The sequence below is a fragment of the Hemicordylus capensis genome, chromosome 6 (assembly GCF_027244095.1).
Source record: "Hemicordylus capensis ecotype Gifberg chromosome 6, rHemCap1.1.pri, whole genome shotgun sequence".
Lineage (NCBI taxonomy): Eukaryota > Metazoa > Chordata > Lepidosauria > Squamata > Cordylidae > Hemicordylus > Hemicordylus capensis.
The window spans coordinates 17,941,268-17,967,498 of record NC_069662.1 but is presented as its reverse complement, the minus strand read 5'-3'; the positions used below and the strand labels follow the sequence as shown (position 1 = coordinate 17,967,498).

Genomic DNA, 26,231 nt, shown 5'->3' with positions numbered 1-26,231 from the left:
TTCCCATCAGCCCCAGCCACAATAGCCTTCCATTGCAGCTGGCGATGATGGGAGATGCAGTCCAACATCTGGGGACCCAAGGTTGGGAACGCCTGCCATATAGCTTATCCCCAACCTACGGGGCTACTCCCTCCCACCAATCCACTTTTATCCTTCTTCAAGCAGTCTGGTCCTCACCACTACAACTATTTTGGAAACTCTGAACCAGTAGCAAGAGATGAGAAGGAAGCCGTATTAACATTCCACGGTCTAGGTCCCCTGGAATCTGGCCTCCGCCTTTCCCATGCGCCCTATATTTGCTGACTAGGCCCCACTTGCTTCCTGGGAAGACCCAGCGATTCTGGCTTCACCTTTAGCTCAACCAATGGCGCTTTTCTATTGCGTAGTGAGGAGGAGCTTCGTTTGTTGAATCCTTGCCTCGCATCTCGCCTGTCTCTTAAAGGCACAGGAGCCCTGCCAGGGAGGAAAAGATGGCAACCTAATAGCCCATCCCTACTGCTTCAGGCGTTCCCTAAGTCCGGGGCGGAAAGGGTTACCTAACCCAGCCCGGCTTGAACACGACAGCAAAGCCCTTAGAGCAGCCGCGGCGCCTTCCGTTTCCTGCTGGAGCTTCCGGGGAGAGGAAGGGGAGGAGCAGCAGCAGCCCCATAGTCAGAAGCTGGGGAGATGCAAAGACGGGTGTGCAGGAGGAAGAACCTGGGCGAACTGTGCGTGATCCTGGCTTGTGTGCAGGTATTTGCTTGTTTTCATCGTCCGTAGAACTGGCCCCCTCCCAAATCCCATCCCCCGCGTGGAAGATCCCGCCTGAATCAGACCAGACCCCTGTTAAGTCGTGCGTGTGTTTAGCGGCCTGCGCGCATATACATGTGCTCGTGTGAATGCCTGGCCCTGCTTTCATTTGAAAAGTGAGCCTGGATACAGGTCCCTCAAATGCACGCTACCGATAGGAAATGTACTGCTCTACGTGGCGTTCAGTGTAACGTGTGAGTAACGGTACGCTGTACACAGATTGTGGGTCCGTTGAACGTAATGCGTGAATAGAGCTCAGAAGCGAGCATTCTCTTTCGCACAGTAGTCAGCCCACTGGTTTTATTTCGCCTGACTCTGCAGCCCACCATTTTCACTGGGTAACTCCAAGTTCTAGAGTTATATCATAGGGAGAAAAACTCTCCAGCCATGCGTAATTGTATAAACTTTTACCAGCGCCCCCCAGCCGCCGCCCCAGTCTTATTTCTAAACTGTGGTACTAGTTCTAGAGCTCTTTAGCTGCAGCTTCCTTAATACATAGCCTTTCTGGAGAGGAGCATTGCCAAGGGTCCCTGATTTCTTTAAAAGCTTTTTCCTTTATTCCATTTCCACCATTGCCACAGGATTGCTATTTGTTTCGTGTGTTTAAATATAAGTGAGCAGCCTGCTTTCTGCAGTTTGCATGGTGCAGTTTGCTTATAGATGATTTTGTGTAAACTTGTAATCCAGTATCCATAGTGTCTTGTAATCCAGTATCAAGTGCTGTTTGGGCAAAATGTTCCTATGCCTCTGTAGTTATGAACATCATTTCAGGGTGGAAAATATTTGGGGGTTGGAAGTAATACTCCAGGATGTGTATTTTCCTGTCTCATTGTTAAACTGAGCTTTTAATATTTAATTTTTGGCCATTTTAAATGGCTAATGCTCACCCTGAGTCTGAGGAGGAGGAGGAGGGGTGAGCTGGAAACCTTTATGTAAACAAAGTAATGGAATGGCCTTTTTGACTAGATCTCTTCCTCCCTCTTCCTCCTCCTTTCTAGCTTTCTGCGACTAGCTCCATTCCTGCTCGCCTCCCACTTTGCAATGAAGAAAGCCCCACGCAAGAACCAAGGTGAGCGTTATCGCTTGAAGTTCCGGCGCCTGCGCCATGCTGCCAAGGTGCTTGTTTACGAAAACGCAGCTTTGTGCGACGAGATTGCCAGACTTGAGGCGAAATACCTGCGTGTACGCGAGGAGCGCCGGTTCCTCCTTGCCCGCCTGCTGCAGGCCCAAGCCCTAGCGGAAGATGAGCCTCCTGTGCCAGCCGCTGCTGCCGCCTCGCAGCCCTCACCGGATGAGCCTGCAGCCCGCAAGCCCCGGCGAGAACGCAAAGGCAAGGAGAACGGCCGGGCGTCCAAGCGCAGGGCAGCTCCGGAGCCGGGCACCCGCCGCCTGGTTCCACCCCTCCCCTTGGATCCTTCCGGCCGCCCGGTTTTCCCCATCACGCTGGGCTCGCTGACCATCTACAGCTTGGGTGAGATTGTCCCTGACCGTCCGGGCTTCCACACGGAGAGTGCCATCTATCCGGTGGGGTATTGCAGCACCAGGATCTTTGCCAGTGCCCGCAGACCGGTGCACCGCTGCCTCTACACCTGCCAGATCAAGGACGGCGGGATGGGGCCACGCTTTGAGATTGCTCCGGAAGACGAGCCGGGTTGCGTTGTGGCCGGCCCCACCCCGGACGCCTGCCACGCTCAGCTGCTGGAGGCCATGGGCGCAGCCCAGCTGGAGCCGGCAGGGGCCGAGTTCTTTGGCCTCTCGCACCCAGCCGTCCAGCACCTCATCCAGAGCTGTCCAGGGGCACGCAAGTGTGCCAGGTACCGCTGGTTCCGTTTTGAGGTGTGCCGCTCAGCAGATGGGCCGCCACCGGAGGGGTTGCCCCCAGGAAACCCTGGCACAGACTACGAGGCCTTCCAAAGCCGAGGCTTGGCAGGACATGTGGGCCTGGACTTCCCAGCTGGCACCCCTTCTCCGCCCAGCGGCAACGGCTATGCAGAGCTCTTTTTGCCGTGTGCTGCTTCGGGAGGGTCCCCCATTCCTCAGAGCCCAGATAGTGACACGGACTGAATCTGGCCCACCTGCCCTCCGTAGAACGGTTCTCTCTGCGCATGCAGCCTCTGTTACTGCTCTTGAGTTTTCCTGTGACTGGAAAAGCATTAACATGTCGTTTGAAAAGCTGGTGTTGCCCGCAGGTATCAATTTACATGGAGGCACAAGAGTGTGTGCTTTAATGCAGACTCTTGAACTGACATACTTGAAACAATTTTGTCAATTTATGTTTAGAAGTCAGGATTTTGCTTTATTCTACAGTTAAAGCTCTGTTATGTGTATGTCCCCATATGACCTTATGTAAATAACATTTTTGACCACATGAAGGCACACTCGCAAGATAGCTTCACCACATGATGACTTTTGTGTAAACTGTGATGTAAAACTCTCTTTCAAATGAGATTCTTTAATCATATGCCCAGGTAAACTGCCAGTATGCTGTGAAATTTTCACAGACAAGTAATGAATTAAAACTAAGAATATTTCAACCTCTTATTACACATGCCCTTGTGTTTCCCTACTGTATTATTAGATGCTATTGGTTATTTAGTTTGCATCAGCCCTATATAGACATGATGTTGAACACTCATACAAATGAACAGTGTACACAGATATTATTATTCACATGTTATGTTGAATGCAGGTACAGCAGTACACTTCCTATCTGTACCATGCATTTGAGGGACCTGTATTCAGGTTTACTTTTAAAACGAATGCAGGTACAGTCACTCATGCAAACACATGGACACTTGTACACCATCATGTCTGAATAGGGCCACTGTTTCCAAGTCCAGAAGGAACAGACCTGGGCCAAAGTTGAGAGAACCACATGCCTGTGAATAATACTTTTAGGGTGCAAATTGATAATTTGCATAGCAGAATATGGAACTGATGGTGATGGAACTTAAAATTACATTGGTTCTTCTTTTTTCTTGAATGTCAAGATGCTTTACCTGAGACTTCCCAGTGAAATCTAAGCTCTGAGAGTTGTCTGAGGATGGGTTTCAATTATTGCTGGGAAGTCTGGTTTGCAGGGTGCATAACATCCAGGTGGGCATTCATTCATTCATTTGATTTCTATACCACGCTTCCAAAAATGGCTCAGGCAAAGATAAATAATAAATAAATAAGATGGATCCCTGTCCCCAAAGGGCTCACAGTCTAAAAAGAAACAGAAGACAGACACAGTCACTAGAGGTACTGTGCTGGGGCTGGAGAGGGCCAGTTACTCTCCCCCTCATAAATAAAGAGAATCACCATGTTAAAAGGCGCCTCTTTGCCAAGTTAGCAGGCATGTTGTCTGAACCTGGCAAAGTCTGATTCCTGGCCAGACTTCACAATTTCTGCCCAACATTTGTAACCTAAAATTGAAGTTGAGTGGAGAATGTTGGGCAAATGTCAGGAAGTCTGGCCAAGAACCAGACTTTGGCAAGTTCATAGGAACACAGAAAGCTGCCTTCTACCAAGTCAGACCATTGGTCCATGTAGCTCAGTATTGTCTACACTGACTGGCAACAGCTCTCCAAGGTTCCAGGCAGAAGTCTTTCTGGCCTTATCTGGAGATGCTGCCAGGGATTGAACCTGGGAACTTCTGCATGCAAAGCAGATGCTCTGCCACTGAGCTATTGCCCCATTCCCCAAGGGAAGTATCTTCCAGCAGACAGGTCCCATGTAGTCACCCATCCAAATGTAAACCAGGATGGCCCCTGCTTAGCAAAAGGGACAATTCATGCTTGCTACTCCAAGACCAGCTCTCCTCCTTCAGCTGATGCGCCTACCAGCCGCAAGCATGCCCTGGCAACCAGACTTCCCAGCGATCATTAGAACCCACTCTGGGCATGTAGGGAACTTGGATATAGAAAGTAAGTTAACTAGAACAGATCTCGCATTGGCAAGGTGCCCGTATCTGCTCCTCTCCATCAAGAATTCCCCTTGATGGAGAGGAGGCGTCCTCATCCCACAGTTTCCCCCCAGATCTTAGCAAGGGTGGGAGAAGCTGGCTCTTAAGGGGAGGCAGCCATGTCCATCGTCTTCCAACTTCACCAAGTGAACTAATTTAGCCAGCTTCCGACTGGGGCAATTGTCACAGCGTTCCCCAAGGAATCTTTGCAGCATGATACTCCATGGATCTCCTCATTGGATGGCATCTGTCCTCTTGCTATCAAGCTTTCATTTGTGGAAGGAACCAAATAGTAGCCAACTACCCTTTCACCAGCTCTCCATATCCATTTGTAATAGAGGCCTGCAATAAGAACACACAGAGCCCATTTCTGGAAAGTTCCATTTGACAGGAGGTGGTGCTTCTGTACCCCAACAGGGCTGCTGTCCTCTTAATTTCTAATCACATTCCCTAACCCTACCTAATTCTGCTCAAAGTATTGTAGCCAGAATGAAAGAAGCTGTTGTAATCTTGAAGCACAAGCTTTATTTCACCTCAGTCAGCAAGCACTCACAGACCACCACATTAAGTCTCATGGAAGTGCTTTCCACCCACATTCACTATCCTAACAAATACCTCAGAATGCAGTGAATGTCCAAACAACTTCCTCCACGTCCCCTCACATAAAATGCATGCATGCGTGACAACTTCCATGGCAGTCTTACCACACAGACTTAACGTTATCAAGAGGTGGTGTGCTTGCAAGGTTACCAAGCAGTCACGCACTCGGAAACAATATTTGAAACTCTTAAAAAGCCAATGGCCTAGTTGCTACTTTTGAGTATCAAGTCAAACAGGACAGGGAGCCAATCAAGAACTGCACCACTGTTGGCTCAGGAATACTTGTCCTTCATTTGCTGTTCCTGGGATGATGCGAGGCCATTAGGAAGACTGGAGGAAGGTGTGTGATGCTGTAGTGCAGGCACTCCAGCAAAAAAACCAAGCACGACAGTCTCGTCAAGGCATGGCCTTTGTGGCAACCCCCTCAACCTTTGCAACGGAAGCAGTGTATGGAACAGGGCTGTTGCTAGAATGACCTTCCAGCATCTCCCAGTGCTTGATGCAACCTCCGATTCAGTATGCGCTCTGGGTCTAGGTTAGGAACAGTGACTGTGAGAGTAGGCCAAGGGGGACACCACACAAACGTCGTCACCCTTGACCACAGCTGCCAGTTTTGACAGAAGCAGCACCCCAAGTCTGAGCTTTTGCAGAAGGGCAAACCAAAAGCACACCAGGGCTCAGTTTTACATCTTTGGCAGCTCCCACTCAATCGGAGGAGAGAGTGTCATCCATAATGTTCTAAGCAATGTTGTCATACACTCGGACGACATCCGGACAGTCCTGGAGTGCCTCTAGCAGCTTTGACGCTTGGTCCATCTCCTCGTCTGACAGCTGAGCGGTGATGGTTGGGATGAACTCAAAACCAGCAGAGAGTGAGCAGAAGCCCAGGGAGTCTAGCGTTTTGCGGACCTGCTGCAAGGTGGGCAGAGCACAGATGAACTGCACAGAAGAAAGGGGAAACAAACACACACACAGCAGTGAGCCTATCAGAGACTTGCAAACACACACAAGCATTGACACCAAGAATGACTGTTGTTAAGTTTTCTTCTGGTAGAGAAAGCTGGGAGTTAGGACCTCTTAAGTCCTAGTTTGGTGGAGGCTTGAGAACAAGGTATTCTGGATCTCTCAACAAGGAGGGTCATAACTTGACTACTATATTCTAGGGGAGAGAAGAACGATCTAGAACATGGCTACAGAACTGTGGCCCTCCAGATGCTGGACTACAATGGGAGCCCTGATTATTGGCCACACAAATTCTGCAGTTTTGTGACCAGAATGTATTACACAAATTAATTGTATCGTAACATATCAATGCATGTTACCCAATTCTGTTCTCAGGATGTATTTCAATGTGGGAAGTTGGGGATATTAGCAAATACTGAGAGTGTAAAATAAATGATACAAGATGGGGAATATATAGCACAGATCTGTGTGGATTCTGTAGAAATGCAACATTTGGTATTTGGAGCAGAATTCCGAGAACCTCATTTTTCACTCGGTTGTGTGGGGGAATCAAGTTTTTAGTTCTTTGGTTGTACAGATAGACTAGAATGAGGATACAGTGAATTTTTTTAAATCTAGGGTGTCGGTGGACTTGAGTGCTTGTATGGCTCCTTCTCCATAAATACAAAAGCAATGTAAACTATGTAGAAATAAGCATATATGAAGATGTGATTGATCTGAATACTGTTTTGGATTTGGGTTACCATGGGGCTGATTCCTCCCACCCCAAAACAGTATATGCTTCCCAGATATGTCATTAGGAAGACTTTGGGGATGATCACCTCAAGGGAAAAGGAACCCCAATCCCCAAAGTCCTGCTTTGCCCTTTTCTGGCATTTTGAGATTTTACCAGAGACTGCATACAATTTTCAAGACTTTTTGAATGTAGGTCTAGAAACATGGTTTAAAAACAGATGTAATTCTCAGAATGCTGAATCCTGCAGCAGATACAAGATTCAGCTTTTGTGCAGCAACCCCATAGCAACACACTGAACTCTGGTGAGTTAGAAAGAGACTGCTTGGGAAGGAGGTTGCCTAGCTTTTCTGCAAGGGAAGTGTTTTATGCTTAGAGCACTGGATGTACCCAACCCCAACAAGAACAAGTAAATACACCCCACCACACAGATATCTTCTGCTTAATCCTACTCTGCCCTTCACCTTCAGTATAATCTTCTCATCCTCATCTTCCTCCTCCTGGACATCTTCAGCTCCTGCTTCAATAGCCAACTCAAGTGCACGGTCCAAGGTGACTAGGTTGCCAGACTGGTCCTCACTGCTTACTGTAATAACACCCTTCTTCGCAAAACTATGCCGAGCCCCCTCGGCAATGAGTCCCCTGCAGGAAACCAGAGAGAAGCAGGAAGCACCACGTGTGAATATCAGTAGTACTGGATGGCAAAGTTTAGGAATCCATCTCCAAAATCACTCTGTCAATGTAACTGTAAGTGCTCTCCTCTAGTTCAAAAGGAACCCAGAAAACCCACCCTCCCTGGTAGCAATAAGGCGGCAAAATATTCAGACCCTCTTCTCTAACTCAGGAAGTCTCCCTTACCTGGTTCTTTCCCCCTTTTCAAACCCAAGTCAGAGCTGTCCCCCTTGACTAACCCGTTTCGGTTCATAATATAGCGGATTTGTTGGGAAGATCTCTTAGCGTTGTCGGTCAGTATTTCAATAAGCAGGGCAGAGCGACCAGGACCAAGTGCTTCATAGAGCAAGTATGAGGATTTAATTTTTTCCTACCAAAAAAAACAAGAAACCAGTAAGTTGCATCTTTAGGGGGCCCAAATACAAGGTTACTAAAGCCTTTTCTCATTTCTATTTCCAGTCTGACCCATCTCTAGGGTTTAGGATATTTTATACAAGAAAGTGTGTCATGATGCACATTCAGATGAAACTTTAGAAGCAGTTCAATGGGATGGAGGACGGCGGGGGAGGAATCTTATTCTCTGCCTAGACAGGCGAAAAAACCAAGGAAAATCAATGAGAACATCTAGCAACACAATGGCCACCCTCGAACTAAAACACACCTTCCAGAACTTTCACACTCACATTCTGTATTCACTATATTCTGACTGGGCTAGAAGACAGAGTATATTCTCCAGATCATTGTTGGTCTGGAGAAGAAATCATGTGTTCTCTGTATTCTTACAGCTTTAGGAGAAGGTATATAGGTTCTCTGGGGGAGACTGGATTCTAATTCTGCATTTATTTATAACCCACCCTATTCTGTGGGCTCAGGGTAGTTTCTAGCCATTCAGTTTGATGAATATCCATCACTGTCCTCAAAATGTGCATAATGGGTGGCCAAACTGCAGCATAGATGCCACAGGCCATGGTGGATTAATCCCCTGCCTACTGCCCTGGCCTGTTTCACATAATCATGAATCTGAGATTCCCGCCTTGGTGTGTGTGGGTTCACACCATATCACTAACCTACATTAAACCTAGATTCAAATGACTGTGTACCAGATCCTTGGCTATAGACCACAGTCATACCAAGGCATGCCGGGCTGCATACATATAGCTCACATATGAACTTGCCCAAATGCTGAGGTCAAGATTAGAGGCTTTGCTTCAGATAAGCCTACTGTCAAAGTGCAGTGGGTGGGGACAGGCTGTCTCTGCTGTGGAATACTTTCCTAAGAGAGGTCTTACTGGGTCCGTCTTTGCTCACCTTTGAGCAGTGAAAATCCACTTGTTTTAGCAAGCTTTTGGGACAAGCTGGTTTGACACCATTGAGATTTTCAGGTGATTCATTTGTCACTGCTAACTGGATTTTAGTTTATCTTGGATTTTGTCCCTGATGAAACCCCTAACTTAATCTAGCTACTCTAAGTCTCACACACACACACACACACACACACACACACACCCTAGAAAGGTAGCCACTCTTGATCTAAGCCAGAGCTCCACAACCTCAGCCCTCCAGCTGTTGTTGGACTACAACTAGGAGAGGAGAGCTGGTCTTGTGGTAGCAAGCACGACTTGTCCCCATAGCTAAGCAGGATCTGCCCTGGTTGCATCTGAATGGGAGACTTGATGTGTGAGCACTGCAAGATATTCTCCTCAGGGGATGGAATCGCTCTGGGAAGAGCAGAAGGTTTCAAGTTCCCTCCCTGGCTTCTCCAAGACAGGGCTGAGAGAGGTCTCTGCCTGCAACCTTGGAGAAGCCACTGCCAGTCTGTGAAGACAAGACTGAGCTAGATAGACCAGTGGTCTGACTCAGTATATGGCAGCTTCCTATGTTTTTCCTATGTTCTAACTCCCATCATCCCCATCACTGGCCACTTCTGCTGCAGGTTATGAAAGTTGTAGCCCAACAACTTGGGTCCAAGTTGTGCAGCCCCAATTCAAGCAGTGGGCATGGACAGCTTGAGGAAACGGGAGTGCAAACCACATGTAATGAAGAATATGTTGTGTCCAACTCCCAAATGGTTGCCAGAACCTGAGGGGTATACTCGTGGGTCAAATGGGCCGTAACCCAAAATTTGGCTTTAAAAAAGCCAATCGGGCAACTGCAGCTCCCTCACACAGAGGAGAGGGCTGAGGCCACATCAGCAGGCTGGTTCCAGTCTACAGCTCAGAAACATACCCCACCAGTGATAGCTGCTTCAATGGAGGACTTTGGCATGCTTTTGCTTCGGCACTGCTCAATGATGTTGGCCAAGTTAGTGTTCAGCTCTGGGTTAGGGCCTCCTTCTGCAGAAGAGACACAGGAAGAGAGAGTGAACCTACCTACAAGGCGGCCTTCTGCTAAGCGAAGCCATCTCGCTCAGGGGTTTGACTGACAGCACCCCTGCAAGGATTCAGGCAGGAGGTTTTCCTTGCTCTCCCTAAAGATGCCAGGGATTTTTGTTTTTATTTCATTTATTTTTACATTTATATCCCGCTCTTCCTCCAAGGAGCCCAGAGCGCTGTACTACATACTTGAGTTTCTCCTCACAACAACCCTGTGAAGTAGGTTAGGCTGAGAGAGAAGTGACTGGCCCAGAGTCACCCAGCAAGTCTCATGGCTGAATGGGGATTTGAATTCGGGTCTCCCTGGTCCTAGTCCAGCACTCTAACCACTACACCATGCTGGCTTTCAACCTGGGAACTTTTGCATGCAAAGTGGATGATCCACCACTGAACTAAGGTCACACACCTCCAGTGATATGAACATATGAAGCTGTCTTATAAGAAGCTAAGAAAATGGTTTTTATCCCCAGGAAACGTGCTCTTTTTTGTTTTCCTTAACTTTTTGGTTTGCACTCCATCTGAGCTGGAGCTACTTTCAGGATACCACTGAATACCAGTTGCTGGGGGCAGCAGCAGCAGGGGAGAAGAACTGCCTTCATTTTCTTCTTGTGGGCTTCCCAGAGACATAAGATGTGGATGCTGGACTTGGCGTGTTCCAGCAGTGGTCTTCTAATGGGCTCCGGAAGGTGGTCTAGTTTCTCCCATTTCATCCTCCCAACAATCCTGCACAGTATACTGACAGCCACTGTGGTGTAGTGCTTAGAGTGTTGGACTAGGATCGAGAGACCCGAGTTCAAATCCCCATTCAGCTATGAAACTCACTGGGTGACTCTGGACCAGTCACTTATCACTCAGCCTAACCTACCTCACAGGACTGTTGTGAGCATAAACAGAACCATGTATACTGCTCTGGGTTCCTTGGAGGAAGGGTGGGATATAAATGGGAAAAATAAATATACTAGAAGAAGGCAGACAGCTCACAACCTGGACAGTAGATGTGAGCTCTTTTTGTCTGCCACGGAAGCAGGAGACAAGGATGCCATGAATGTAGCCACTGAGGACCTGTCTTCCACCTCCTCCGCTCACTTGTGTTGTGGCACACCCAGTGAGGTTCATGCCACAGTGGGGAAGCAGAGAACACATGGCAGGACTTGAATGAGCAGCACAAGCCAGGCTCTCTCATTGTCAAGCCTCTTTACGAAAGGTTTAAAGGGTGCCCAGTGTCTGGTTATGAGGTGTCTGGGTTGCAAGGCTGCAACCATTCTGAGGTATACTGTTCAAAACAATAGTACATCTGCTGGTCACCTCCAGACTTGACTACTGCAATGTGCTCTATGTGGGACTGCCTTGGTACGTAGTCTGGAAACTGCAGTTGGTCCAGAACGCAGCAGCCAGGTTGGTCTCTGGATCATCTCGGAGAGACCATATCACTCCTATCTTAAAAGATCTACACTGGTTGCCAATAAGTTTCCGGGCAAAGTACAAGGTCTTGGTTATAACCTATAAAGCCCTAAACAGCTTGGGCCCTGGGTGTTTAAGAGAACATCTACTTTGCTACGAACCACACAGCTCACTGAGATCATCAGGAGAGGTTCATTTGCAGTTGCCACTGGCTCGTCTGCTGGCTGTTCAGGGACGGGCCTTCTTCATTGCTGCCCCAAAGCTTTGGAATGCACTCTCTGATGAAATAAGAGCCTCCCGGTCTCTTACAACTTTTAAAAAGGCAGTCAGGACACATGTGTTCACCCAGGCTTTTAATTAGATACTGTTTTAATAGTTTGATGGTTTTTAATAGTTTTAACGTTGTTTTAAATTTTAAATTGTTGTAATGTTTTAAAGCTTTTTATTTGTTGTTTTTATTGTACTGTTGTAAACTGCCCAGAGACTTGCATTTTGGGCGGTATACAAATATGTTAAATAAACAAACAGTGCTCTTTTCCCAGAACCTAGTCAGGGAGATATGGGTCCAAATCCCTACTCAGTCACACAGCTCACTAGAAGACTTTAGGCTAGTCACATTTATTTTTAAACAGATCCAGATCTCTCTGATCCAAGTCCAACACTCTAACCAAACCCATTCTCTAAGCTAGAACTGAAATGAGGGTCACCATGCCATCAAAGTTGTGTGTCTGTCTAGGGAAGCACAGGATTCTGGCATCCCAAAGCTTCCATGATACAACAAAGCACACCCCAAAACTTGCTCCTGTACCTCTTACAGCCACTCGGATCATCATGGTAAACTTTTGGAAGAGTTGGCTCCGTGCAGTATCTTTGGGTCCCTTGACATTTTTGACCTTGGACCATTTGTTGTGTCCAGCAAACACAGTGCAGGAGGCATGGAAAGTGCGGATGGGAGGGTCCAGTACTGTCCAAAAATGTTGGCGGAAGAGGACATTCACCCGCGTGAGAGCAGACATGGCTTGGACTGGCAGGGAAGATCTAATCCCACTGCACAATTCTGAAAACTGAATAGATATGAGAACATTTACTGTAATATGAAGTTTTCATATTATAAACATTATATACTACTTTACACACACAGTCAAATAAATGGAAGCCAATCAACAGGAGTATAGGGTTAAGTTATTGAAGAGGTTTTCATAGCACAATAAAATAAAAAGATGGCACCTTGTCTCAAAAGTCTAAAAGCAGTAAATTTGATAAGTTAGTTATGATCTTGAAAATCAGTCACCATTGGGTTAAAGAAGAATCCTGTAAAAACCCATGAAAATACCATCCATGAAAGAGATTGTTCACCAATATAGCCTGTTCTAAGATTTCAAAATTGCTACTATATTCTGGAGTCCACTAAAAAAAAATTTGCACACCACCTAGAGATTTATATATATATTTATTTATTATTGATTTGATTTCTATACTGCCCTTCCAAACATGGCTCAGGGCGGTTCACACAGAGAAATAACAAATAAATAAGATAAACAAAATGGATCCCTGTCCCCAAAGGGCTCACAATCTAAAAAGAAACATAAGATAGACACCAGCAACAGTCACTGGAGGTACTGTGCTGGGGGTGGATAGGGCCAATTACTCTCCCCCTGCTCAATAAAGAGAATCACCACGTTAAAAGGTGCCTCTTTGCCCAGTTAGCAGGGGTTATCAGGTGGTATAAAAATATGATTGATTGATTAATTGATTGATGAATGAATGAAACAGTGAAATATGTGGAAGCCAGCCCACAAGGTTATAATGTCAAGAAACTGCTTAAAAAACAACCACCAAATCCCCCTAATGGATGGGTCAAAAACTTCAGCAACACATTGAACAAATAAGTGTCTTTCCTCCCCTACATAAGTAGGAAGCAGAAACCAAGGCAGAGTTCACCAACTCACAGTATAGCTTTAAAAATGCACATTTATTCTCTATTGTGCAAGAGGATCATCAAACACAGCAGTTTTGGTTCCAGGCTTTCTCCAACTGGGCATTAGACTTCCAGGCAGAGATGTTCTTACCCCTGGACTCCAGGGCTGAAGTCCAGGGCCTCCACACTCCCTGGGGGTCCCCAAATCCTCTTTAGTCTATCCTGGGTGATGTGGTTTGTGTCCTCAAGAACCTACATGTTAAAAAAATGCTTAACTTGCAGCAGGAGGGTGGCTCCAAAGATCTTTAAGTCCAGGCTCCAAAATTACCTAGGTGCACCTCTGCTTCCAAGCATCGTCATTCCAATTTCTGATCCCCTTTGCACTTTAATATGCCGCAGAACATCAATGTTTGTTCCGAATTTTGAAATACAAAATAGCCACTATCAGCATCTCTTTTCTGAGACCACCGGGCAGAAAGTGATTTATAAATGCAAAAGCTAAATTAAACAAATAAACAAAAATGACTAGTGGAGTCCCCACTGGGCACAAGATGCTCTGAAGAAAGGAAGGAAGCAGCTTATGGAGCTAGTATTTAAACCCCTAACCACTGTGACTGACAAACACAAGTGAGTGAAGTCTGTTAAGGCGGACACAGAAGAAAAGCACACCTCTCTCTCTAGTTGCATAAACTCCTGGTCTTGAACTCAAACCGCAACGTGAATTAGGATTCGCATAAGCGAACGGCTGTCGAACGCGAGAGAAATCCACGCCGCCCGTAACCTCCTGTCTTGACTGCGGTTAAACCGTGTTAAGGGGCAACTAATCTGCGCGGCAACCTTGGGGAGGCACGCTGAGCGAACCCAGGCGTTCTGGTTTCCAGCATCTATTATTTTAACCCATTAAAGTGTCCCTTTCATCTCCCTACAAATCCAGACGAGACTCACCGACCCACAGCCGCAGCACCAGCACTCCCGCACGGCCCATAGTTCCCCAGACTGCTTCCTGATGCAGCTCAACCCACAAGGAGGCGGGGCCTAGAATCAACTCTTTCAGTCTCTGTACAGCGTGTACCAATGCAGTGCTCAGAAAAGAGAGAAACCGCAAATCGTTGTCAAGTGTGCCGTCAAGTCGATTTCGCCTTGGTGCAAGCCCATTCAGCAGTGCTGCCTCCTCCTGGCCGATTTGCACAAATGCACCGAGAATTTTTTTTTTTTTTTAAGGTTCCGTCGAGTCAGCGACCTCCCTCCTCCCTCCGAAACCCCATTGGCCTGAGATAGAGGAGGAGGCGGGGCCAGTGGATGTGTTCTAGAGGTGGAGTATGGTGGAAGCTCCCTACCTGGAAAAACAGCTCCAGATAATTGCGTGAGAATGGCTGTGCTCCCGCTTTCAAACCACACTGCTCTCTCCCTGTTACACTTTGCGACACTTTAAACGTTGCAAATCTCCTTGTATGGAAAACGCCCTGGCGCCCACGGAGCCCTGTGGTTTTCTTTAGGTAGAATACAGGAGGGGTTTACCATTGCCTCCTCCTACGCAGTGTGAGATAATGCCTTTCAGCATCTTCGTATATCACTGCTGCCCAATATAGGTGTTTCCATATATATACACCAGCAGAGATTCAAACCGGCAACCTTCTGCTTGTTAGTCAAGCATTTCCCTGCTGCGCCAAAGATAGTTGTACTGGATGGGAAATAAACGTTTGCTACAAGCAGAGTCTAAGGAGTAATGCCAGTTTGGAAATACCTGGGTTTTTTTAAAAAAAATTTTTTTACTGAAGTGAGAGATGTTGACAAACTCCCGTTTTGCTGCAAGTTTTTGCTTGACTGAAAAAACCAAAAAATACTTGGAGTTGCAAAGACTAGAGGTTTGGTTTTTTTAAATTCAGCTAATGCATTAGATGCATGTGTTGCTTACAATTTTCCTCTTAGTATAGAAGCCGAGGAAAATACCCATAAACACTGCATGGGTTCTCCCTGAGATCAAGAACTCAGTTGGGATTGGGATGTGATTGATAACATGTTCGCTTTTTTCTGCATATCATGCCAGGAGTGTTTAACTTCTAAGTGAATTTCATGTTATATCAGATAGACTGGCAGCATGGAAGCAGAGGTGAATTTTAGCACAGGTTGTTTTAAAAGCCTATGGCCATAGTAACTAGGATTAGAGCTTTTTGACTGCAATTTTTTAAAATCAGCATGAACATTTAGACCACCCCCAGTTTATCTTAATTCAGAATAAACTCTGCCTCCTATTTCTTTGGAGGTGAGAGGGGTGGCAGTGTTGTTGTTTTCCCCAGACTCAAATATAAAGCACTGAGCAAAACAGGTTATTTGTTTAATGAATTTATATTCTACCTTTCTGCCAAAGCTCTTGAAGAGTTATACAATTTAAAATAAAGTAATGGCTTACTAATAGACACATGATTCACGGGGGGGAAAGGAAAGGGACGAAAGACAAAAATGGCTATTGATGAAGGCAGTTCTGGGAGGGAAAGAGTCAAACTGGAAGTCAGTCCCAGCTGTACTGGTTGAGGCAGCCAAGTAGAAATGAAACATGTCCCTTTGGGTTTCCAGGACTGGCAATCAAAATGACACATCCTAGGTACAGGACCATCATTCTCTAGGGGTGGAACACTGGTCAACGGCTCCCCCACCTCCCAAATTGACCTTGAGCTTTTAAAAACAGCATGGCACAGAAAATTTTGCACGTGATTTGCCACCATTTCTCCCACCTGCTCCAATGCTAGGAAAAATATCCTCTGCTACATTTGTGTGTGTGTGTGTGTGTGTGTGCTGCTGCTGCTTTTAAAGATGGCAACCCTATTGGTCAAAAACAGGACCCTGTATTACAATACCCATCTGCTCTGAGGACAGCTCTGAACAGTACGGCATGATCCTACATGTTTACTCAGAAGGCAGACCCATTGAAGCCAATGGGACTTACTCTCTCTAGTTCAGGGGTCTCAAACTGCAGCCCTCCAGTTTATCTTGGACTACAACTCCCATCACCCCTAGTCACAATGGCCAGTAGCCAGGGATGATGGACATTGTAGGCCAATGTCTGTGGGAGGGCCACAATTTTTAGATCCTTGCTCTAGTATGCATGATGAAATTACAGCCTTCAATTCTTCAGAGGAAGAGTTGACCAGCACTGAAGGGCTAGGATTGCTGGAAGATAGACCTATCACTGGCTATTACTAATGATGGCTAAACGGAGCCTCCATGTTCAGAGGCAGTATACCTCTGCACACCAGTTGCTATGGGGATGCTATTGCCTCAGGCCCTGCTTGTGGGCTTCCATAGTCATTTATTTAGCCACTGCAGGAAACAAGACCTTAATGGACCTTTGGTTTCATCCAGCAGGGACCTTATGGTGCGGGTGGTGATGGTGGTGGAAGATAAATTAGTAAAATAAAAGAACACATGTAAATGTTCTCAGATATCCATACAAATCACATATATACACAAAAATCCAAACACCAAAGATACTTTATTGTAGCTGGGGTGGGAGGAAAGAGATCCAGGAATTGTACCAAAACATGAGACCTATATTTATCTTATCAAAAAGTACCTTTTGCAGGGCAGGGGGGAGAGGGTTGTAAAAAGAAGGCCAAAGTCCTGTACTTCTAACACAGAGTTCATGTTCAGGGCTGAAATCTCTTTCTTTGGTGTTGCCCTCCACGGCGTGGGTTGCACTTTTCTCCAGCCTTCGTCCTGCTTCTAAGGCCCCTTCCACACTGCTGCTTCGGGGGCACTTTGGCCTCCCCCTCACTGTGAGCCATTTTCTCATGAACAGTCGCGTGCCATTTTTGACGGAAGTGGCCGTCACAGTGGGCACAGGGGAAAGGCCTTTCCTTTGCATGCACTGCTTGATGGCGCAGCACTTTGGAGAGGCCGAAAAATCGCTTCCTGCCTCCCTGGCATTGCTTGGCTAGCTGCCTGCAGTAGGAAAGGGATTTCCCACACTGGGAGCAGGCACGGGAATTGGTCTCTGGCTGTGGGGAAATGGCTTCTTGCTGTTGCCCACTGCTGGCAGGAGGAACCCCCTGCTGGAGAGAACTGGCTCTGCACGATGTTCTAGAATATTCATTGATGCCATGTGCCCCGGGCTTTTTGCTCGTGCGGAGGGGCAAGGCCCCGCTGCTTTTGAATGGCTTTCTGCCAGTGAAATAGGTGTGCGGGAGCGTGTCACTTTTCAATGAGCTATCATCTGAAGAAAATGTGGGGTAAGGGGAGAAAGAGTTATCAAGATAAGAATTAGGAGAAGGATCATGGCATACGTGCAAGTGAAATGGACAGCTGAGAACCCAGAACTAGCTTCCATAGAACAGGGCTTGACAAATCCCAGGAACCACAGAGTCATGGAGCCTAGACTGAGATATTCAAAGGTAGAATTATCATGTAATAAAATCTTTGTCCCAGGCAGCTCTCTTTCTGTTCCAAGTGTATTAGCTGCAAAGGGGATAAACAGAAGTCAATTTCCCCTCCAGTTTTAACTGCGGCTTTGTTGTTTCTATTTTTGTGTAAACCACCAGGAAACACAAGTTTTTGGCAATATACCAATGTATTAAACAAACAAATCTGATTGATTTTGTCAAGGGTCTGACGCCTAAATTTTTGAGTTGGTTCCTAGATCCAAAGCAAATTTGTCAAGGCCTGCCAGAGAACATCACCTTTCATATTGTTATGAGCATGGCTATTTTAATTACTTTGAACTGGCCTATCACTGGACAACTAACAGGTACTAAAGATGTAACAAAGAAACATTCTATGTTGCTTCATAGCTGGAATTCTCTCACCTGCCTTTGGAAGGTGACACCAAAGTAGCAAGGAAACAGTTTGTAACAAGTTGGAATCTGGATACAGACAAAGAGGACTGCAAAATGGCTAAGATGAAGCACTTTGGTGGCTTTCTGGGGAATCTAATGCAAGATAAGCCATTGTGCAGCCTGCTTGGGGAGTCTACGTCAAAGTGCTCTGCTTGAACATGTGTAAATAAACAAATATTTGTTGTAAACTGGCCAGATACATGAGTCTGGGGTGGTGTACAAATGTTCTAAATAAATAAATAAAATTACAGAAGCACCATCTATCCCTAGCACACCCTCATCCAAAAGGAGGTGGGAGGACCCTTCATCAATGCCCTTGAACCTCTCACCACTCAGGAAAGTAAAGCACATTTAACAATATTTTAAAGCACATTTCTAGTCCTTCGGGTCAAAGGCAATTTCCAAGATGTAAGCAAATGTTTCCCCACTATACCACACTGCTTCTCAGGCTGCAAGAAGCAAACTGCTGTCAATGAGGAACATAGGAAGCTGCCTTCTACTCAGGCAGAAGCTTGGTCCACCACCTAGCACAGTAGTGTCTACACTGATTGGCAGCGGCTTCTCCAAGGTTCCAGGCAGCAATATCTCCCAGCCCTACCTGGAGATGCCAGAGATTGAACCTGAGGTCTTCTGCATGCAAAGCAGATGCCCTACTACGGAGTTATGGCCCCATCCCTTAATATTCCTTTGCTGAGTCATATTGATGATGGGAAGGGTTAGGTGACAACTGGGAATGCACATCTACACAAACACACAACACACAGGGCACCCCCTCACCTGGGTCAGGCTTTATTGCCTGAAAAGCCTGTTTGTCGGAGACCTGCAGTTGTTTCCCTTGTTCCAACAGGCAGATGAGATCCGGCTTAGGTATTTTGGACCCTACCCCAGAAACAATAGGAAGAATGACAAGTTGGAGACACATTTAACAGACAAAAAGGGAAAGAAATCCCCATGCTGCTTTTCACAAAGGAAAAAAGAACTAGGGGATAATTCCGAGGCTAACGGAATCAGGCATGTTACCACTTTTTCAATGATTGTAGCCATAAACAAATTTTCAAGCTGATATTATATATATCCACTGGCAAGAGAACATCACCTACTATAAGGTCGTATTTTAACAACCCCCTTAAATAATATAAATAAATGTGGGGTATGGACATCAGAAACAATGTCCAAGAATTCTGATTCAGATTTTGCACATTTCAGACACTATAACATGGGTTTTTGTAAAAAATATGGCCTTATAATAGATGTTCTCTTGCTAGTGGGTGTATCTCTCTCTCTCTCTCTCTCTCAACTTCAAAAATTTGTTTATGGCTACAGTCTTTGAAAAAGTAGTAACATGCCTGATTGCTTTACCCTTAGAATTGCCCCATCAGTTGGTGATCAAGGCACAGAATTATGCGTTATAAAGAACAAAGAGAGCATAGTCTGAAGGTACATACTAATGCAATCTTGCTAAAACTAAGCAAATATTCATCTGGTTGATGTCTGGAAAGGAGAACTTTATGTGAACTTTATGTGCAATGCTTTGGCAGGACAAGAATAACTACCTACCCCAGGGGTGTCAAACTGCAGCCCTCCACCTATTGTGGGCCTTGCATCATCCCCAATCACAGTGGCCAATAACCAGGGATGATGGAAGCTGTAGGCCACCAACAGCTGGAGGGTTACAGTTTGACAACCCTGACCTTCCCTGATTAAAGCCCACCTGAGTCCTGCCCAGAGAATAGAGATATGGACACACAGATGGGCCTTCTCGGTTGCTGTCCCGAGATTGTGGAATGCACTCCCTACTGAAATACGATCCGAAGCCAAACCAGGGGCAGGGAGCCCAATATGTCTCTTGCTTACAGCTTGCTGTTGCCTCGGGTTAAGAGAAGCAAATAAGATGGGTCTTCCCAATTTAAAAGAATTCCCAGACTCCTTTGTTCCACAACTACTATCATGGTGCAACACATGAACATCACAGGAAAGGGAACACTCACCCACAGAGAGTAAATTCCAGTAATTCTCCAGCATAACATCCTTGTAGAGTTGCAGCTGCTCCCCATCCAACAAAGTCCATTCATCTTCGCTGAACACAACAGCCACATCATCAAAGGTCACATGGGGCGCCACCGTGGCAGGTCTATGCGGCACCTGTTTTGGAGTTCCATGGGGCAGCAGCTGGGAAGCTGTCACAGGTCCACAAGGTATTGACAGAGGTCTGGAGGGCACCACAGTTACAAGGGGTGCAGCCAGAGGTATGGGGGCCCCCGACTGTCCTTGGCTCAAGAGAGAGATCGGGGCAAGATACCAGACCAGAACATAATGGTTTTGGAGGAGTAGGTAGGCCGGTTGGAGGCAGTAGGTTCCTGTCCAGGATCAAGAGGGAAGATTACAAAGAAAAAGACAGGAGGTTAAAGCACTTAAAATATGCTCCTATGAACAAAACGGCTTAGGCCCTGGGTATTTAAGAGAGCATCTTCTTCACTACGAGCCCCACCACCCACTGAGGTCATCTGAGGAGGTCCGGCTCCAGTTACCGCCAACTCGTTTGGTGGCTACACAGAGACGGGCCTTCTCCGTCACTGCCCCGAGATTGTGGAATGCACCCCCTGCTGAGATATGATCCTCCCCATCTCTGGCAATTAAAAAACAACAACAACTTGAAAACCCATCTTTTCGCCCGAGCTTTCTCAGCTTCCTACATTTTTAGGTTTTAATTTCTGGTTTATTTTTAAATTGTTTTTAGTTTTTGTATATGTTTTTAACTTGTTTTATGCTATTGTTAACTGCCCAGAGACGAAGGTTTGGGGTGGTGTACAAATTTGATAAATAAATAAATAAAGCAAATATTGTTAGATGTGAAAGTATGTTCATGTTAGATAAAACCAAACTATTCTCCACCCAAACAAGATTACACACTTTTATTTAGGAATCCAGAATAACCGCTATCTCTCTTCTCTTTCAAGGTTCCAGTCATCAGCACAATCCTCATTTCAGAAAAAATTGTGCAAATGCCATTGCACAATGATACAGTCACTGGAAATAACAGCTGTACCACTGCGCAACTGCATCTGTGCACAAGCGCTCTTGCCCAACTGTGTGTTACAACGTATGTGCAATGTTGCATAGTAAGTCAGCCCTTTTCAACTGGCCAATCACAAGCAAGCACTAAAAGTGGGGAAAGAATAAAACCCTTTACCATTTTCAGTAGCAGTTGACTGCAAACAAACAACAGTATTGTGTAAGAGTATTAAGTGCTAAATGATACCAAATGCATTTACTCACATGTCAGCTGTGCAACATGAGAGGACAGAACACAATTTGTCTACGAATTTCTATATTCTTCTCCTCACCTAACAGTTGCAAAGGCTGAAGACCTCTCTCCCCTTTGGAACTGCCGCTCTCGTTGGGGTTTGCTCCATTCCAGCCCACAAAACCATTATTAGGTTGAGCCTGCACCTGCAAGCTGCCAGACTCTCCAGATGCATCTGCAGGAGCCGAAATTTTTCTCTCCAGTTCCGTCTGTGTCAGAAACCAAGGACAGGTGCATTAGCTCAAAAGCAGGGGCATAACTATAATTGGGTAAGCGGAGACAGGAGTGACATATGACTGACTCCCCCAGCTGAGCACCCGCCCGGGCTTCCTTCAGTTGTGTTCATCCTCTAAAATTGATGTGAGTGTTAAGACCTGGAGCTACCAGAATGGCATGTCTTTCTCTAGTACCATTAAATGACTTGCATTGTCCACAATTTACAAAACCTTAAAAAAAAAATTTTACGATGATGTTCTATTGTGGCACATAAGATTTCTTTACTTCATGAGCTGAGCTTCAGTGAGGGGGGGGCCCATTTTAAAATCTTGTCTCTGGGCCCACTCCAACCTTACTACGCCCCTGCTCAAAAGGTAATCACGACTGAGCCCCTGCCCTAAAAGTACTACTTTGCACATTCCAAAGTGTATGTATTCAGTCGATTTAGACCCCACCTTTGATCAAATGGTCCTCAAGGAAGTTTCATATAGATTGCAATAATTCAAACAAACAAACAAACAAATACCCACAAACAACTAAACAGATATACACATAACCCAGCAGCAATTTCACTACATGCCCCTAGCATTATGAGAGAAGAAGGGGGGACATCTTTAATTTTCTCCACCCCATGCATCATGTTCTCAGCCTCTGTCATGTCCTCCTTTAGTCATATTTTTTTCTAAACTACCCGCCCCCCCCGCCCCGGCAAAAGAGTTTAGCTTTTTCTTAGAGGAAAGGTGCTCCAATCCCCTGATCTTTTTAGTTGTTCTTTTTCTAGTTCCAAGACACCTTTTTTTTGTAATCCCTTTCTCCTACTGATTGTGTTAGATGGGGTACCTAATTTTGGATTCCCAGATACTGTTGGACTAGAAGTCCCATCACCCCCAGCCACAATGACCAAAAGTCACTGTGGCTGGAGATGATGGGAGTTGCAGTTCAACAACATCAGGGAATTCAAGGTTAGGAAACACCAAGTTAGAAGATCTTGATTTTCCCCAGGGGTCTTTCCCCCTTTTCAACTCTCTTTAAAGATAACCCTGCATGCAAATCACTGGTGGGTTGAAGGACTGTTGCAGTCTGGGAGTACCCGTTCTACTGATGGTTCTCTTTCCACCCTGTAATGACTCCTACCAGAGCCAGAGGAGGAGGGGGGAGTTCACTGGGGTTGAATCCTTGTCTTTAAGAAATTCACAGAAGGCTGCCACCACCCACTTTATTTTGATGTGGGAAAACCCACTCTCCATATAAGGTTCCTGGGGGTCGGGGGGGGGATAAAGTAGCAAAACCCTCCCTAAAAGGGACTGAGCATTCCTAAACCTCCAGAGGCATGTGACTAAGGCAGACCCCCAAATGAGTAGCATACTTCACCAACGTGTTTATTATTAGATTCAAAGAAAAACAGAATATGAAATGCGAACAATTGTCTCTTCATAAAGCAGACTGTAAGAGAGAGAAGTTTTCATTAATCAGACAACTCAGATTTCAAGCAATACAGTAAAGAAACATAACTTCCTTCACACATATAACTGAACTGGTCCCTAACTTATTACTCACAGGCCTTACCATTTCCCCAGCAGCGATCAGGCGTCTCCTTCCTCAGGGCACTCATGGGACAGAACTAAGTAACTAAGAGAACAAAGCTTTCCCTTCTTTAATAGGTAGCTGTGTGTGTAGTTTCCACCCAATCTTTTGGATTGGTCTGTTTTGAATTTCCTGTGCTTTCCCCCTTATCAGAAAAAGCCCCGGAGGGCTTTTCCTGATAAGTTGCTCTAAATGAGGTCTAGTCCTCCCTTGAAACCTTACTATCACAACAACCCCCCATTTCTTAATGTGGCCCTCCATTCCCAATGTGGGGCTGCTCCAAACCGCCTTCCATCCTGGCTAATAACCCTCACCTTCCCTCAAGATCACACTCTCTACCCACCAAGCTGCTTGTTTAGGAATCAAGGGGAAAGAAATGAACTGTATGGGGAAACGACGACGTTTGCACAGAAAAGGAAAGCATGTGTGTTTAGATAAGAAGCCTAAATGAGAAACTCCCATTTGGACTTCTTATCCAAATATGCACGTTTCCCTTTTCTTTGCATTGAAAGTGATCCATTCCCTTTTCCCTCCCTCCCCAATACAATCCCAACCCAGATACACGGATTCCCTAGCTTCCTACCAGCTGGGGGGGGAGGGGGCGGGACAAGTGTGTGCCCTCAGACAAGTAGTTGCCCCCCATTTCTGTTTCAGAAATCTAATATGTGGGGCACCAATCGCTCACTCATAAATGCACTTTGCCTCTTCTGTGCCCCCTGTCAATATTTTTTTCTGATGCCACCACTGCCTATCAGATTGCCTGTAGCCCACAAGGGAATGTTTTGAGCAGGAAGTTCCTCTGGAAAGGAAACTTCTCCTCTGTCTCTTCTCCCTCCCCATGGATCTAGCATTAACCTTTAGCATTAACCAGAGCGGACTGCCAATCTGCCTCCTGCACACACATGCAGTGCCAAAGAACCTTTATGCGTGCTCTGCACAGCAGCACTCTATGGACTGGTCCACAACATAGAGCTACCAAAAGTCCCTTATTAGCAGGAAGGTCCCTTATTTCAGCCCAGAATTGTCTGTCCCTTACAGGGTGTCATTTGCCCCTTATTTTCGGCTAATGGGAATAACCTATGGCTCAGATCAAACCAGTTATTTCACTAAAAACAAAATAAGTGAGCTCCAACTGCTTCCCCTTCCCGCTCCCTACCAGATTAATCTGTGGTTCTGGTGGGCTGCAGGCTTAGGGTTGTATGGGGGACATTAACATACAGTCCTGTATGGGGGACATTCACAGCTATTGGTTAACTTAGTATTATCCAGGTATCAGGATAATGAAAATCATTCAAGTGATGACTAGATCCAGGTATCAGGAGGCGTATCTGTGGCTACCTTCAAGTCGTTTGGTGGCCACTCAGGGGTGGGCCTTCTCACTGAGTTAAAAAGATGAGTCTTCAAAGATCTTTTAAAAACTGCTAGAGATGGGGAGTCTTATGTCAACAGGAAGGGGATTCCAAAGTGGAATCCCCTTCCTGTTGACATAAGACTCTCCCCATCTCTAGCAGTTTTTAAAAGATCTTTGAAGACTCATCGTTTTAACCAGGCCTTTTAACTTCTGTAATTTAAATATTGTAAACTGATTTTGTTTTAAGCAGCTTTTGGAGTTTTAATTTATTTCAGTGTTTTATTTATTTGTATTGTTGTTTTATAGTTGTGAACCGCCCCAAAACTTTGGTTTGAGGCGGTATATAAATGTATTAAATAAATAGATAGATAGTGCTCATGTGTGAAACCTTTTTTTACTGGCTAACAATGCTTCTCTTTCTAGAAAAAAAATTACATCACACCCAATTTGGCTAACCATGGTTATATTAATAAGCAAAGGAGAAGCAATCTCCTTTGTTGTAACTTATACTGTAGTTTAAGTTGAAAGTGGTAATAACACATACAGCACTCATGTTTACCATTACTCCTGCATATGCCCTGCCTCGTGTCCCTTATGGGGGCAGTGGAATGTTGGCAACCCTAGAGGGAGAGCTAGTCTTGAATTGTCCCCTTAGCTAAGCAGGGCCTGCCCTGGTTTGCATTTGAATGGGAGACATGTGTGAGTACTGTATTATATTCCACACAGGCAGGGCTGTGCAACTTTGGCCCTCCTGCAGATGCTGGCCTACAACTCCCATAACCCCTGGCTATTGGCCACTGTGGCTGGGGATTATGGGAGTTGTAGTCCAAAAACAGCTGGGCCCCCCAAAGCTGAACAGGTCTGCCCTCAGGGGATGGGGATGCTCTGTGAAGAGCACTTGACTGCTTGCTTGCAGACAGTTCCAAGTTCCCTCCCTGGCATCTCCAAGATAGGGCCGAGAGAGACTCCTACCTGTAACCTTGGAGAAGCTACTGTCAGTCTGTGTAGACAATACCGAGCTAGATGGACAGTTTCCTCTGTTCCTAGGTTCACATGATTAATCCAATGTCAGTTAAATGAAAACTGGTGGCCCTGGAAGAATATACTCTCCCATGGTGCTTGTCTTGTGAACTCAGGATTTTTTGCTGATCCACAAGTGGCACCGCAAAAAACCAACATTAAGCAGACACTGGACCACTTCAGATGATACTTTTAAACGTGCGTTTAGAATATATGTAGTTTTTTATCTCCACTTGGAAAACAGATGCAGATGAACAGACCAATGTGGGTAGTGTATTTTTCCAATCACATGTTTAGAATCCTACTGTACTTTGCCTTCACAGATGATGCAGCCCTATCACTCACCTCTCTCTATGGTTTCAAGGCTTCCTCTGTTGTATTTCCTGCTTCAAATGAAGCATTTCCCCATAGATATAAGAACATAAAACAATAGAGTCATGCACAGTGATTTTGTGCTGAGATGCAATTCTTTTCCAAGACAGAACTGAGAGCTTTGGCACCTTTGTCTTCAGTGGAAACACGCTGACCTACCT

At 45.8% G+C, this 26,231-nt stretch overlaps 3 protein-coding genes across 10 annotated transcripts; 1 reads left to right on the top strand and 2 right to left on the bottom strand.

The window, feature by feature from the left end:
* Positions 1-451: 451 nt before the first annotated feature.
* Positions 452-3,330, top strand: TBRG1 (transforming growth factor beta regulator 1). Its single transcript, XM_053265799.1, has 2 exons — positions 452-732; positions 1,788-3,330. The coding sequence occupies exon 2, from the start codon at positions 1,831-1,833 to the stop codon at positions 2,851-2,853; it is 1,023 nt and encodes a 340-aa protein (XP_053121774.1). The 5' UTR covers positions 452-732; positions 1,788-1,830; the 3' UTR covers positions 2,854-3,330.
* Positions 3,331-5,237: 1,907 nt separating this feature from the next.
* LOC128331854 (translational activator of cytochrome c oxidase 1) lies at positions 5,238-14,799 on the bottom strand. 6 transcript variants are annotated; one of them, XM_053265803.1, is made up of 7 exons: positions 14,340-14,587; positions 13,546-13,646; positions 12,285-12,540; positions 9,930-10,036; positions 7,943-8,073; positions 7,496-7,673; positions 5,238-6,274 (listed from the first exon to the last, which is right to left on the bottom strand). In XM_053265803.1, exons 3-7 carry the CDS (start codon positions 12,490-12,492, stop codon positions 6,074-6,076), a joined length of 825 nt encoding a protein of 274 aa, XP_053121778.1. In that variant the 5' UTR covers positions 12,493-12,540; positions 13,546-13,646; positions 14,340-14,587; the 3' UTR covers positions 5,238-6,073. The 6 variants fall into 6 exon arrangements, with proteins under 6 accessions (XP_053121778.1, XP_053121779.1, XP_053121781.1 ...); XM_053265804.1 differs by lacking the exon at positions 14,340-14,587 and adding an exon at positions 14,064-14,322; XM_053265806.1 differs by lacking the exons at positions 13,546-13,646; positions 14,340-14,587 and adding an exon at positions 14,732-14,799.
* Positions 14,800-16,865: 2,066 nt separating this feature from the next.
* On the bottom strand, positions 16,866-24,676 carry LOC128331852 (zinc finger protein 184-like). 3 transcript variants are annotated; one of them, XM_053265797.1, is made up of 5 exons: positions 23,301-24,676; positions 21,568-21,736; positions 20,212-20,580; positions 19,001-19,102; positions 16,866-17,604 (listed from the first exon to the last, which is right to left on the bottom strand). In XM_053265797.1, the coding sequence occupies exons 1-5, from the start codon at positions 23,310-23,312 to the stop codon at positions 17,039-17,041; spliced, it is 1,218 nt and encodes a 405-aa protein (XP_053121772.1). In that variant the 5' UTR covers positions 23,313-24,676; the 3' UTR covers positions 16,866-17,038. The 3 variants fall into 3 exon arrangements, with proteins under 3 accessions (XP_053121772.1, XP_053121773.1, XP_053121771.1); XM_053265798.1 differs by having other exon boundaries at positions 23,310-24,676; XM_053265796.1 differs by lacking the exon at positions 23,301-24,676 and adding an exon at positions 23,165-23,264.
* Positions 24,677-26,231: the final 1,555 nt, after the last annotated feature.

What these genes read in the sequence shown, in the direction of transcription:
- TBRG1 (XM_053265799.1), top strand. Translation starts at nt 1,831, where the DNA reads ATGAAGAAAGCCCCACGCAAGAACCAAGGTGAGCGTTATCGCTTGAAG.
- LOC128331854 (XM_053265800.1), bottom strand. An exon ending in AAGCAGCTATCACTGGTGGG is followed by an intron (nt 8,074 to 9,929) that starts GTATGTTTCTGA and finishes TTTTTTTGGTAG; the next exon opens with GAAAAAATTAAATCCTCATA. An exon ending in TATATTATGAACCGAAACGG is followed by an intron (nt 7,674 to 7,942) that starts GTTAGTCAAGGG and finishes GGTTTCCTGCAG; the next exon opens with GGGACTCATTGCCGAGGGGG.
- LOC128331852 (XM_053265796.1), bottom strand. Translation starts at nt 23,209, where the DNA reads ATGAAAACTTCTCTCTCTTACAGTCTGCTTTATGAAGAGACAATT. An exon ending in TGCTTTATGAAGAGACAATT is followed by an intron (nt 21,737 to 23,164) that starts GTTCGCATTTCA and finishes TTTCTGACACAG; the next exon opens with ACGGAACTGGAGAGAAAAAT. An exon ending in GGCAATAAAGCCTGACCCAG is followed by an intron (nt 17,605 to 19,000) that starts GTGAGGGGGTGC and finishes CATTTTCTTCAG; the next exon opens with ATGATAGCTCATTGAAAAGT.